This window comes from Leguminivora glycinivorella, chromosome 18, assembly GCF_023078275.1.
Source record: "Leguminivora glycinivorella isolate SPB_JAAS2020 chromosome 18, LegGlyc_1.1, whole genome shotgun sequence".
NCBI lineage: Eukaryota > Metazoa > Arthropoda > Insecta > Lepidoptera > Tortricidae > Leguminivora > Leguminivora glycinivorella.
Genome location: NC_062988.1, coordinates 18,892,916 through 18,907,765, shown reverse-complemented (window position 1 = coordinate 18,907,765; position 14,850 = coordinate 18,892,916). Strand labels below are relative to the sequence as shown.

Here is a 14,850-nt window from a genome sequence, read left to right as displayed (position 1 = left end):
TGTAATGCGAAGATCTGCTTATTACTTTTCTTCTGTGGTAACATAGGCGTGGTCGCCATGTAATACAGTTGAAGATGACTTATGTAGCGTTCTAATAATGTCTTTCACGAAAGACTCATATTTGTGTTACACTTGTTTTCTTAATTATTATTATTATGAGCCTATTGTGTCCCACTGCTGGGCAAAGGCCTATATATAAATAAATAAATAATATGTGCAGATGTTTGCTGATACATTTATATAACTGAAATTTTATATGTAGACCTTGCTTCGTCCATTATAAATAAATAATTTCATTTAATTTAATTCATATTAATGCAGATATCATGAAAAAGTATGGCCAAACTGCATGACAAAGCGTGTTTCGTTCGCATAGTCCACTAACTAAAATGTTACTCCAAGCTTACTTGTGCAACGCAATATTTTCACGTCACAATGTTAAAATGAACTTTTTCAACATTTCATCACAGTCGAGTGCTGTTACTATTACGTCCGGACACGAACTAATTTCAGTCCAGTGTCATCCGGATGGCGCCCGGATTCGCTGACGTGTCTATTCAATCAACGGGTTATGGATGTTATGTACTTCAGTTATATACATGTCGTCGGGAAAACAAAAGGACTTTCCGTTGCAGTTTATTTCAATGTTGCAAAAGTTTGGTAATAAATTCTGTTTTGTTTTGGCTAATCACTTTTTCGTGTTACCTCGAGCGAATGTATTTGCAAATATTTATCAATTATGAAGTGAAGAAATCGTACATACATCGGAATTGACAGCTGAAATATGGATGCAGATCCACATCTCATCTGCAATATCTTAGTCGTCAATTTCGAAGCACGAATTTTTCAAGTGTTCTGCATTAGCCACTTTAGTTGTAATAATCTGCGTGATGTATTTTCCTAATAACAATACCAATGTTTTGTGTCTTGCCCACTGCTAACCAATGGATACAGAGTCAATTCCGTTTCGACAACGAATGTAACATCAGCCTACCGGAGAACCACAAAAGGGTGAGCGAACAGGCCGCTCTCCTGCTTGCGAATGCAGAAGTCCCCCCACCCGAACCCGAAAGCCCCCCTCCAGACCCTCCTGAACCCGAACCCCAAGACCCCGCTTCGCTGGAAGATACTAAGGCGGCAGAGAACGAAGAAGCATGCGTAGTTGTTAAAGAAGACTCGACGCCTCGAGGGAGGAAGATGGCGGACGAGGCGCGCGAAGTGGCCGCCGCGCATGCGTCGCTGCTCGTAGATATTGAAGCATGCAAGCGTGTAAGCATGTCGCGCTCGCCCTTATTTGATTTTCGTGTGTTTGTTTCGCTTCTGTGTTGTTCTGTTTGGAAAACGATTGGTGTTATTGAGGTTGAGAACTCCTCTTCACCATTCGTCCAGAGCCAGTAGCACAAAGTTCCTCAAGCGTTTACACCTCGAGCCTTGGTCTTCGTTGTGTCATAATATTATGCTGAACTCAGCCTGCAGCGGGTAAGACCAAGGGAATAAGACGCTTCTTATTGTAATGGCCCAATGTAACTGTAATGCTAATGGAACTCGGAAGGCTTTTTTCCTAATCTCACTAAACCAATCGTCGTCCAAATGCAAACCCCACTCTGCACCTGTGTGACCGTCTAGCTGTGTGTAGGGCCAGTTCCGCTTCGACTCCGAGTGCCCGAGTCAGCTGCCCACCAGCGACGTCCGTGTCGACCGCTACGGGGACCTAGTTCATGATCCCACGCAAAACATTCATGACGTAAGCGTTGACTTGTTGGGTTGTTATGGGTTCCTGATACTTACTTACTGGAAGGTTAAGGTGTGACCATACAAATCGATCCATGGCATCGACCGATGTGGACAATTCCATAGCCACGTTGATCGATGCCGTCGATGGATTGTGGTACACAGGATTTTCACTAATTTCTTGACACCTTCATGAGATTGATTGTGCATGAACATGGGACGATGTATTAATGTGCCTAATTTGTGGTTTTCTGAAAATACTCACTTCCTTACGATCTCTTTCAAAGGATCTTCGTAATTTCTCAAATATTTAACTACTTAACACCCTAATGTTCTAACTGATGATCACCAATTTCTTATGACCATTTCATAACATGAACGCAACATAATGGTTCAACATTTTTGCACTAATGTCACGTTTATTTTTGTTTACCACAGTCCACACGTTTACCTTTACTCTGTAGGAGTTTTTTGTGTGTCACCTTCTTTATCATGGTAACTATACTATTATATTTTCTCTAACAAGACAAATATTGGACATACAAAGTGGCTTTGGTCCTGTAGATTTGATGCTGACTGTAGTCCTGTTCCTCTCAAACTTTTTGCTAAAAACCGTAATCTCGGCATGTTTAGTAAAAGCGGGACGGTATTTCATTAAGCACATTTCTTTTGGGCAGGTACATAATGAGTCCACTCACAAAGGGATCTTTGAAGTTAATCCGGCACGACGTTGCGAAATGAAATGAGTTACATTACAGCATTGTTTGGATGTAATCTTAGGCGCTGCTTTTATGTTTAAATGTGGCAAAATATTAAATGTGATTACAGAAAAATCATTATAGCCGAGTAATTCACTGTAGATAAATGTAATTTACATACATACATACATACAATCACGCCTGTGTCCCATGAAGGGGTAGGCAGAGCACATGAAACTACTCAGGTTCAGTGCCACTCTTGGCAAATAAGGGGTTTAAAGAAAACGAAACTGTGACACTCGCCTACGCCACAATAATATGTAATTTAAGCTATAGGATATTTACTGCAGTGGATGAAAAGCGTCATCTAAAATTAGAACCGTCGAACCATGAAGAAGTAAGAAAGGTACCTTTATAATAAATTAATAATAATCAGTAACAACGCGTACATCGTTATACTTTTTTTTAAATCAGTCATCTCATATAAACATGCAAGTTCAGTACTCTACTCGAAGTGTTTGATTATAATTTTATTCATTTATAAACGTGATATGTGTTTGTCACATAGTGCAAATTTCCATTGCTCTTCATTTAAAATAATAAGTATTGCACACAAATCTCAAAATAATTATACCACAAAAACATAATTTCATATTAATTCGGACCGCTATTGTGAAACTTTCCCGCTTAACGCCCGCCTGTCCAAAGTTTGAGCGCCCTTGCCCATTTCGTATGTGCATATATGTTTCTGATATCCTGGTAGGTACTTAGTATTGACTTTCGAATATTTAAATAACAAAGTGAAATTTCCTTCCTTTTTGCAGCGTTCGTAAAATTCATATTTTATTTTGGTACGCACATATTTGGATAAAGAGTAAATATTATGTTCTTAGATCGCGTTTACACTATGCATGTAATAACATGTTTGTAATATACAACATTTTAACGAGAATATTAGATTTGATGTTTTGCCGGCGGCGCCTACAAGGTGGGGGAAGTCACACAAGTTGGACAACTAGGGCAAAACGGAACACTGAGAAAACACGTATTAAGTTGCAAAATAGACGCACACACTAATCAAGTTACTGTTCTCTCAACTTGTCCATTTAATTTACGAAACTGAGGGAAGTTTGGAGATGCAACCAATTTCAATTTTCGTCCCATTTTTCCTGTAAGAAATTCAGTTATTCAGCAATTTTATTCGGTCTGTTTATATTTCGTTAGGACTCTGTCATTAAAAGTTGGGGAAAAATTAATTAACAGAGGGCAGCTGAGATCTTCATTTGACTAATCTACGCACCCATGTGCTCATAAATATTCGTCGACGGAAAACCTCTTCTGAATAATGTGGGTATTTATCTAACTTTATGAAATTAATCTGGAGCTTTTCTGCTAATAATTATTATTAATTTTGCTGTCTTGGGCGGCTCGTCATTTTGATGATCGCGTATTTATTTTTATTTTCCTTATTTTTGGAATATTTGTTTTTATGAGTTCCGAAAAGGGAACCGTGAAAACAGATTCGAAATTCTAAAATGTAATTTTGACTTTCTTACTATTACGTTTTGATAATGCTATAACTAGTAGCTTGCCTGTTGTAACTTTGGCTCCAGTTAGACTAGCGATAAAGTGTAATATAATTAAAAAGTAAAATATGTAATTAAAATATATCATTGTCAGCTTTTCCTTGCGTTTACGTAGTTTGATAATAACTTACATGTGTGTAACCTTCCCCGCGCACCAAACGCTCCACTACATTTTGTCATATTCTTTAGTAGGTATTTTTGTATCTTTAATATACTCGTAATATTAGTAGAGATAGTCACAATCCGTAGTTAATTTGGTCCTTCCCAGTATAAGTAACATCAAATCGATGTCTAATAAAAATATATTTCTAAAGTTGAAATTGTGGGTTACTTTTGAAATGCTTTTGAACGAGATTTTCATTCCGGCACCTTTAAGTTATCCTCCGGGAATAGACATTTCGGGATAATAGCAGACGGTCACACCAGCTACATTTAAATTGGTTTTACTCCTTTGAGTGATAAAGTAATTACGGAAGCAGGAAAAGGGATGTTTTTGAGATATTCGGTTTTGAAATTGGGCGTCCTTAGATTGTATCGGTTAAGGCTTGCGGAAGCAAATAAGATTATTTGAAGATAATCCAGCACGGGAAGCATGGTCGCGCGATAGACGATAAAATATCAGGCCGTCCCTATCGCACTTACAAATAGTGCGATAGGGACGGCCTGCTATTTTATCATTTATCGCGCGACCATAATTGCCTGCCAGATTTACTTATAACTTGATATAATTTTACAATTAAATGTGACGGCAATTGGATATTTTCGTCGTAGGCAGTTGATATTTTATCTTACATCTATGCTTAAATGTCACAATCGGTCGGACTTATCGATTAAATTATATCTCTCGTCATTTCATGAAATTATAGGGATATTTCAATGCCTTTTAAATTCAAGAGAACACTCTCCAAGGCAATAGATTTTTGGTTTTTCTAATACATGTTAAACCTACAACTTATTTACAAATTACAATGTTTGATGCTCAAAATCAAGGTATGCTGTAATTTATATATCAATAGATTTTCCCGCGGCTTCACCCACGTAGGTACTAAAAGTAATCTTATTCAAACATTGAACTTTGCATCCCTTAGGATGTGAATCTTGCAAAATCATTTCTTGGTGCTCCTCGTTCCTCTATACCTTATTATAAGGAAGGTACGTGCCAAATTTCGAATCTCTAGGACCAGCGGTTTCGGCTGTGCGTTAATATGTCAGTCAGTCCAGTCAGTCAGTCAGTTTCTTCTTTTATATATTTAGGCTAGCTTTTGCCCGCGGCTTCGCTCCATACAAGTTTCCACTCCGTATTTTAGGGAAATGGGGGTTAGATAGACACCAAAAGTAGCCTATGTCACTCTCCACCCTTCGACTATCTTCACTTAAAACTTACGTCAATTTCACCGCTCCGTTTTGCCGTGAAAGACGGAAAAAAAAAACTGACATACACACTTTCCAATTTCTAATATGTACTTATGGATACTGTAGGGACACCACGAGACGAAGATTTAACTAAGACCGATGTATTCCCAGCTCGCTCACGTCGGATTAAGATGCAAAGCGGTTCTCCAGAGAGCGCTTATCGTTACCACTGCATAGCTCGAGCTTTGGTTCATATTAACTGAATGTTGGGAAAACTGAATAAACAAGTTCTTGAGATTAAATTGTAAACACGGTTGAATATGCACATTATTTGAATTTGTTGAAAAACAACGGGATATTATTTGGCCTGAAAGTACTTTTTTATCCGATTATTATTGAGGCTGATATTTTTATTGATTTTTATTTATTTTTATTTTTTACACGACGCACGAGGCTGAATATGAGTACTTTCACAGTTTCCTACTTGAGGGAGATAATATCAATATGTAGTAGCTTACAGAAATAGCTTTAAGGAATGATTCAAAGAAAGTCAAAATTTTATTTTGTATATTGACAATTTGTAAAATACCAACATTGAATCATTGAAATATTGCCACAAATAATCCAGGTTAGGAAAAAATTAAAAACATGTACTGAGGACGGGCGCAGGGGGGGTCGGCGGGGGGACGCGCTCGCCGTCACCGTGGCTCAGCAGCCGCGCGCACCGAGCAAGCGCCCGCAGTATGCGTCGCGCTCTCGACATGTAAAGGCGGGGTGTCGCTACTCTTGAGAAAGGTTCTCGAAATTGAACCGAAACATGTCGAACGCTATATCGACTTAATACGTGAGTAACCCGCTTAAAATATTTTTAAATATGGGCCAAATTGTCAAAACTGAGGTTCAAAAGTTTTGAGCCTGTGTCAAGAGATGGCAGTCTATGCACTGTGATTACACATTTTACTTCGACAGTAACTGTCTACATATAATACTCGATCCTCTTTGATTCGCGCCCCGCGGTGATATATTTTTCTATAAATAGAAAAGGTATTAAGAAAGTACAGTAATGCAAGTCGCTCCACAAAATCCGATTTACCTAAAAATCGGACAATGACAGTGGCTTCCTCGCGTTCCTCGCATGCGGTACTTAAGGAAATCTATTTATTTCCGTCCGACGTCTGGGACCTAAAGTCTAGATGGAGTCTAGACCTAATCCGCCGGTCCCGCGACTTAAGTGCACTCAAGTAAAGTACTATAGATTAGCCTAGTGCTTTAATTTACCAGGCTCACAGACATTAAGAGTCATTGAAGGGGATCGGGGACTAGGGTCTCTTAGAAGATAAGAGGTAATTCGGTGCGCGAATTCGTGCTCTATTGATTAACTTTCAGTTTTAGCCACTAGCACTCTTTACTTGTTTTCTTAGATAACTGGTGGATAGTGGTTAAGTGGTTGATCTGTGCAAGGTGTCCCCAATATTTATTTTATATTTTATTTTAATACTTAAAAAGAACCATTTATGCACTTTAAGGCCGTTTTCACATTATCCGATCCGATATCGGATGTCGCAAAGATTTCAATAGAAAAAATCCAAGATGGCGCGGCGCCATCTTGAATTTTGGCGCCTGTAATGTATGGGACATCGGTCCAACATCCGATATCGGATCGGATAATGTGAAAACGCACTAATACAATATTTTAAACCCTCCAGAAGCTTTCTTTGTGCCCTTATTGTTTGAAATAACACCTTTCTATTGCATACCATGATACCACCTTCATTTTAGCATCGGATTAATAGACTAAACTTGATAAAATAAGATAGCGAAGCAGCTTTATAAATAACTAAGAACAGTCATCTGGAAAATATGCTACAATATGCCCGGAGTTAATTAAAATCTGAAATACAGATTCTAAACCCGGATTATAGTAAGAGCAAAGTAACTCCAACCAAACAGCAACAAGTTTCAAATCAATTCCAACACAAGGTTTTTTGTTCCTTATTTCTAGTTTGAATAGTCTGAGTTTCGTAATGCTTTATGAAAGATATCATATCCGGAATTTAATTAATATCTAAACTTGGAAGGCCAATAAATCCACAACTTGTAAATAAATTCCAACGTTGGAATTTAATAAAATACAAGAGAACAAGTACCAGAGCAGTAGGGGGATGAGGAGGTCTCGTTACTGAGATTGTGTTTGCAAAAGCGCACGCAACGCAACTGCCCGTACTGAGTACGGACCTGACAGTTGATAAATAGACATGGCACTTTGGAATGATTAAAAAAGTTGAATGCGCTTTTAAAATGGAACTATTAAATCAACATCTTCAAGTGATGAAGGCCAGGAAATTCTTGAGTTACATTTGTTTATCCTTTCCTTTCTAACTGTTGCTATTGTCACATCAAAGCTTTATTCGTAGATGTCATATATACCATAGATCAAGCAAATGTATCTACTTAGCGTGTCAAATGAACTCAGTAAAATCCACTGAGTTGTCCGTCTTTGATCGCAGCTTGCAGCTTTCTGGCGTAAATTTTTGTAAGTTGAAGTCAATATAAACATTAAAAATGCCTCGTTACGTGATATTTAATTGATACAACACAAAAATTATGAACACTCAAGGGCCTGAGACATATTTAAAATCACAGGCAAGTAACAACTTCAGTACAAAATCTGACACGCTCGGCCGCCATACAAATAGATGAACTTGTTTCTTCTACGTAAATCTAATTCTGTGGCTTTATTCAAGATAATGTCGTTTAAGTAAATTTATGGTAATGCTACCTAAATAAATAGTTTTACTGCAATAAAAACGCGTTTTTCGCAAAGCCCTCTTGGCCTTCATTTAATATTTTCCTTAAAATCACGACTTCCTCTGCTCAGCGTAGTCTCACAACATCAAACTTAAAAATAATCAAAAACTCCTTTGAACTCAGTTCACGGAGCACCAATCAAGGTTGAAAGTTCCCCGAGGCACACGGAATACATAAATATTTCCAAGTCCAACATTCATCCCAAGTCTGATGTTTTCAAAGTTTTAGAACCTCTTAATATTAAGTTTGGTGCAACGGAACGCCGCACCGGTGCAGTGGCCAGCTCGGAAAAGTTCTCGATTAAATGTAGATCTCCCGGTAATGCTGGTGACCTAGTTTCATAAATTCATGCTTGTTCAATTTTAATAAATTTGAAAGTGGCATTGGGTTAAATTCAAAATCTCTAGTGAGCCACTAAAACCCCACCCAGCCGCGAATATTTCCATCGTATGGATCTAAAAAGAGGCTGTGAATGGTGCCCCCAACATTAAAGTTATTATAATTTATTTATTTATTAGGGTTTTAAAAACCTTCATCTAGCTTTAGACGGAACCGGAGGAAACTCCAAAGAAACAAAAATAGGACGGTTAAATCAAACAAAACACAGTTAAACAATATTGTAATCATTTCCCTCAAGATACGATTAAATAATCAAAACTCGAGCGTGATTCGCAAATAACAAATTTAATTTTTAGTCTTTACAATAACGATACTCAATGTATGTATTTTCTATCTTCAAATTTATTATATTGGAAGAACCTCGAAACATAAATTCGATCCCTTTATTCTCGGCATACCTCCTCGAGGCGGTTTAACATTAGTTTTATTCCTTAATTTAATTCTGTCGAGAAATTCCACAAGTAATACCAACTCCAGTTCATCATATGCCCGAAACCTTGTACAACTTTTTGGATCAGAAAGTCAGATTGTGGAAATCTTGAAAATTATATTAAAAAGTTTGATACGTTTCCGGCGACGTGCCCAGAATTAGAAATGTGTTCTATTCTTGTCGCAGCAATCTTTGGACGAAAATTGGAGGTCAAAATGTCCCTGCACGATAAGAATCTTTAAAAAGGTGTTGCGCGGAGAACCTTTCTTTTGTTTTCTTATTCATTATTTATATGTCAACTTATGTAATAATATGTAATAATTACTATTTCGTCATGCCTATTTACGATTGCATTATAATTGGTACTTAAGTTACAGACATTACTAGTTAAATTATCTCTTTCTTTACCGCATGTCGTCTTCATCACCCACTTGCTGGACAATACTTTTCGTCTTTCCGTAGTCCCTTATTTATCATTTGCGATAGCTTCTGTAAAACAAATCAGATTATTAGTGGAAGCTTCAAGGGATTGGCTACTTAAATTGGATGTTAAATTGTAATCTTACTTTATATGCATGTATAATAATTTAAATTTTAACAGGAATAAAGCCATACGGCATAATATTAATAGAGGAAGCTTCGTTGTACTAGACAGAATAAGCCGCTCGTGTCATGTGACAAAGTAAATTAGAGCGTGACTAAGGGGTGGCATCTGCTTTCAAGGATTCCGTGGCTGCAATTTGCGTTACGACTAGCTTTCATGTACCCTTACAGCTTTCCTGGAAATGCTTATTAAGATAGTCAGATTCTACCTACAGTTAAATTTAATCGCGCTCACATTCTCATTGAAGAAGCGTACCTCAGAGAACTAGTGTTACTAATTATTATTTTGGGAACGACACGAGTACACATCTTTAGAAGAGACCATAATTTCAGGTACTGCAAAGGCATTGAACAATAAAATTGGTCTTTTTTATATTAAAGGAAAAAATGGAAAAATTTACGCTTCCGGCGGGACTTGAACCCGCATCATTTGCAATCCGTGCAAGGCTCTTAACCAATTGAGCTACGGAAGCCACGCCACAACGTTACAAGATGTAATAGTCTGTCGGTAGATGGCGCTAGACGTCACCCCAAGACGTGTGTACATAAGGAAAGGCATGGAAGGATTTGCGATGTCCGGCGTGGCTTCCGTAGCTCAATTGGTTAAGAGCCTTGCACGGATTGCAAATTATGCGGGTTCAAGTCCCGCCGGAAGCGTAAATTTTTCCATTTTTTCCTTTAATATAAAAATGTTTAGAATCGTTAGCAGACGTTTCTGCTTGTTAAAAATAAAAATTGGTCTTTATCTATGTAAATGATAAAAACTTATAGACTACCCAACATTATTAAATCATTAATGTTAATGTTCCTTTTATTCTCTTTCTATTTGTTTTGTTTTATTTTTATTTGTTTGAAAATAAATTATTCTCTTCTTCTTCCCCCTACCCTTATCCCACGTTATTTGGGGTCGGTACAACATGTCTCCTCTTCCATTCTCCTCTATCTTTCGTCATCTCAACACTCACTTCTTTCTTTCTCCTCCTCACAATCCATCCATCTTTGTTTGGGTTGAAAATAAATTATTCTTCTTCTCTTTAATGCCAAATATTTTGCTCTTGCGATGGTCTTCTACTAAACCTACGTACTTCCCTTTTTAATACTTATGGCAAGCGTCTCTGAAAAAGACAGTAATCATGTAGGTAGAAACTCCATTAAGAGTTGATTCACGATTGAATGATTCACGGTTATTTTCATTAGACTTATACACCGTGTTTCACTTAACACTAAAAACCTGAAAACAGTTTGTTCAGAATCGAGAGTAGAATCGATTGAGCTATATCTTGATGGGGGTAATATTTTTATTTAAATTAGTATTATTAATTATTTTTTACGTGCCCATTCTATTGTACTCGTAATACAACATTGTGTATATCGCATTGCTAGAGGTTGTTTACCTTTTTTCAGTATTTAGGGGTATTAATACTGGCCGGTTACTTGGACGTTTATTTTTTCCGCTACTAGTTTGACGTTGTTTGTCAGTTTAATCTTAATGTTTATCATAAAGTCATAACAAATTGAACTCGTACCTAATTACAACCTTGTCATTTTGAATATTGAGTTTATTTGCTTACTGCGATTACCTGTCCAATTTGAAGTTTACTGTGACAAAGCTTTAAAGTGTTTTACAGTGACATCTTAGCTGTCTATTGGTAAACCTTATGTCGTTGCAGTAACGTACACAAATAAATAGTCTTATGGTTTATGATGGTAGTTAGCAATTATTTTATTGAGTGTAGAGCTAAAAGTCAAGTAGAGCTGTACAGAAAATTAAAAATTCAATTTAAAAAAAAGTAACGATCAGATTAAAAGATGAATACCCTAGATGAGTTTAAAAAAATAAAAATCAGTTGGGGTGTCTGAGGTTTTGAGTGATACCGGAAACACCGTGTATTGACGCAATTTTGACATCCACCCGCCTTCGTCAGTTTTCCGTGATCATGATGCGACAACTGCGTCGAAATATCGGGAGCTCGACAAAAATTCAAAAAGGTAATAATGGTCTATATTCCACTCAATATAATTCTAGAGAAATTCTATTATTTATGTAGGTATGTACAATGTGTACCTACCTGGCCCACATTAGCCGTTTATAGAATAATCTTCCTTTTTTTTAACAATGCACCACACAGTTTTTCATGGAGTAGGTACCTACGCCCAATGAAGCGATATCACCTTAATCATAGCTGGGCACCGTTAATCAAATAGTTAACTTCGTTAATCGCTAATCCGTTACTAAAAAAGTTAACTTCGTTAATCGTTAAAGCGATACATTTCGACAAATTTAACGTAAGTTAAAGTTAATCGTTAATCCGGTTACACGTGAAAAAAAAATAACTTTTCTTTAAATATTTAGTTGCATCAGTATCCACTATAACGTATTATATTTCTGTAAAAGGCCGAAGTACCGCTAGCCTATTGAACTCTAGGCTGCACGTGGAAAGCAGTGATCGCCTGAGCTACTGCCAAGAGCTGTGTCAGGAGAGATGCTGGCGGTGACGGGACTGTTGTGGCACTTTGGGCGGTAGAGGCTAGGGAAGCGAATGTGGTCGTAAATAGGGCTTGAATTTGCTGCCCTATCACTACAACAGTCGCCATGGTAAAGCTTAGGATTCACCGAATCAAAGTTAGTAAAAGCAAATCCACGTGAAGAATACTTTTTTAGGTAATATTTCGGACTTTTAGCAATCGACATCGGTAAAACCTAGGATTTATCGGCAAATCATAGGATTTGCCGTACTTCGGGCTTTTATAGTAGCGTTCAGAACGTGTTTTTCGCAGCGCAGATGGCGCCTGTGCCCTACTAGATTAACGATTAACGGACTCGGAGAAATTTAACGGAAGTTAACGAGTCCGTTAACATTTTTTCAAGTTAACTTAAAAGTTAATCCGTTAATCGAAATGTTAACTTCGTTAATTAACGATTAACGGATTAACGAGTTAATGCCCAGCTATGACCTTAATGTAACGCTAACATTGGCGTCTAGTTTATCTTAATTAAAAGTTCCACCGCCACGTTTGAAGTGCAATCTCGGAAGTCTGACTCGGATACGCGACAGAAGTTGTCTCGTTACTAAGACATAAGACGGCGAATTCTTATTGGCTGCGATTAAAAGCGAGTCAGATGCCAGTTTAACGTGGCCTTCATTGAAAGTTTCTTGAAATATAATTTATGTAATTATTTAGCATTTATGAAATCATGCTGTCCAAGTTGGTTTCGGCCACGGCGACTGGGTTTTAACTAGTCAGTAAGAGCATGAACTCTGTCGTAGTCTATTTTTTTAAGGCTAGCACCCCTCCGATAGAATCTTAATTATGTAGTTGTTGATTGCAGATGGTCAGGTCTTTAAATCGTCACGGGCGTGGATTTCCCCTTCACCTCTACTTTTCCAAATCATACACATGTATTGTATCACTTAGATATGATATTAATTATCAGTACAGTATGTTCCTTTCAAGACTTTCTATAGTTGCTCTCTCATCCGAAATCTCATGAATGTATTTTGTCTTAAATTTGCTGCATTCAAATATAGTCCTAACTTATTTGAATTAGTTCTGGTTCATAGTGGGGAGGTCTTGGATAAAGTTGTGTGATTTTACGCTACGCGGTATGAATAGCATTAAAGCTTACATCGCTTAACTTCGAGACATCAGACACTTTCTAAGTAGTGTTCTCTGAGTACTAAGTTTAGAGACGTGCGTTAGATAGCTGAAGTTACACACTCGCTGCAGTCTGTGTCTTTATGAAATTCTTATCTGGATTATAGAAGAAATAGAGATATATTTGAAAATATTAAGGTTGTTTGAGGTACCAAAGGAATTAGGTACAAATATATTATAGGGCATAATGGTTTGATGACTTTGATGATAAAAACATTATGCACTACGACTACATAAATAAGTTTACATCACTCCTGTGGCCGTATGTGGTATCCAAAACCTGATTTTCTGACTACCACATATGTTAAAAAAAATAGTCGAATTGAGAACCTCCTCCTGTTTTTTTTGAAGGTGGTTAAAGAATACTCTAACTTTCAGTTGCATTATATCCTGCATTGTGTGGTTCAATTATTATTCAGTAACAAGTAACTATTGCCCTTATTTCACAGAACACCCCACTAGAAGCCAAATGCAAGCGATATTGTTCGAGACGCAAATCACCAATCCTTGCGGGGTGAGGCGGGCGCGCACGGTGCTGCCATTGGTCGTTTCAAATAATGGCGCGCCTTTATGATTAGCAGTAGGGATGGGAATGGGACATGTCTATTATAGACAATGGTACCGGTACCAGTACTGTGGTGAATTTGTTTTGCAACAAATTATAATATTATAATTAAATTATAATAAGGCCTAGTTACCCTTCGGGTTGGAAGGTCAGATGGCAGTCGCTTTCATAAAACTAGTGCCTACGCCAAATCTTGGTAGTAGTTTCCAAAGCGGACCCCAGGCTCCCATGAGCCGTGGCGAATGCCGATGCCGGGATAACGCAAGGAGGATGATAATTGTGATAGCATCTCAATAAAAATCATTCTAGTAGGTAACTAATAACTAAACTGTGCATTTTTACTTACGTTTACTAAGTTAAATAACCAACTAAATGTCACAGTTTCGTTTTCTTTCAACGCCTTATTTGCCAAGAGTGACACTGAAGCTTTAGTAGTTTCATGTGTTCTGCCTACCCCTTTATGGGATACAGGCGTGATTGTATGTATGTATGTAAATAACCAACTAAATATTCTAAACTAATCAATGAACTAAATACCACTACAGACTCTACAGATTCTAGATAATTATTCACTATTACAAATCTGCTTTCTTTTATATTTCATAAAATGGTAGCACATGGTACGAACGGCAGTACGAAGTTCCCGCAACAGACATAAACTAACATGGCCCCATGCCTAGTCGTTTACGTGAAAGGGATAGCATATCACATTGTTAACTCGGTAAAGAGGGATGGACGCGCCTCGGCGCCGCTCAGCACAACCATATTGACCAGTATAAATGAACTCCGCGGACAATAAACAATATTCAACAAAATAATTAATTTGACTTAACTGTGGAATGTTGTTCCATCTTTTTTACATGTAGAAGTGTTAGAAGACTTGCCACACCACTTTATGCTGTAAGAGACCATAGTTTGCAACCAAAATTGATTATTTAAGATTTTTTCCCGAGCGGACACGGACACTGTTAGCGGGTCGTATACTTGGGCGATACTGATCGGTGTCGCACGCGTTCAAAC

The 14,850-nt window shown here is 37.6% G+C and overlaps 1 protein-coding gene across 1 annotated transcript in view; it reads left to right on the top strand.

Annotated features, from left to right (window-relative positions):
* The window catches only part of LOC125235751 (neurobeachin-like), a 462,438-nt gene that overhangs the window by 111,817 nt on the left and 335,771 nt on the right, over nt 1–14,850 (top strand). The window contains 2 exon segments of the mRNA XM_048142334.1: nt 955–1,269; nt 1,637–1,744. Coding sequence (XP_047998291.1) covers nt 955–1,269; nt 1,637–1,744 — 423 coding nt within the window.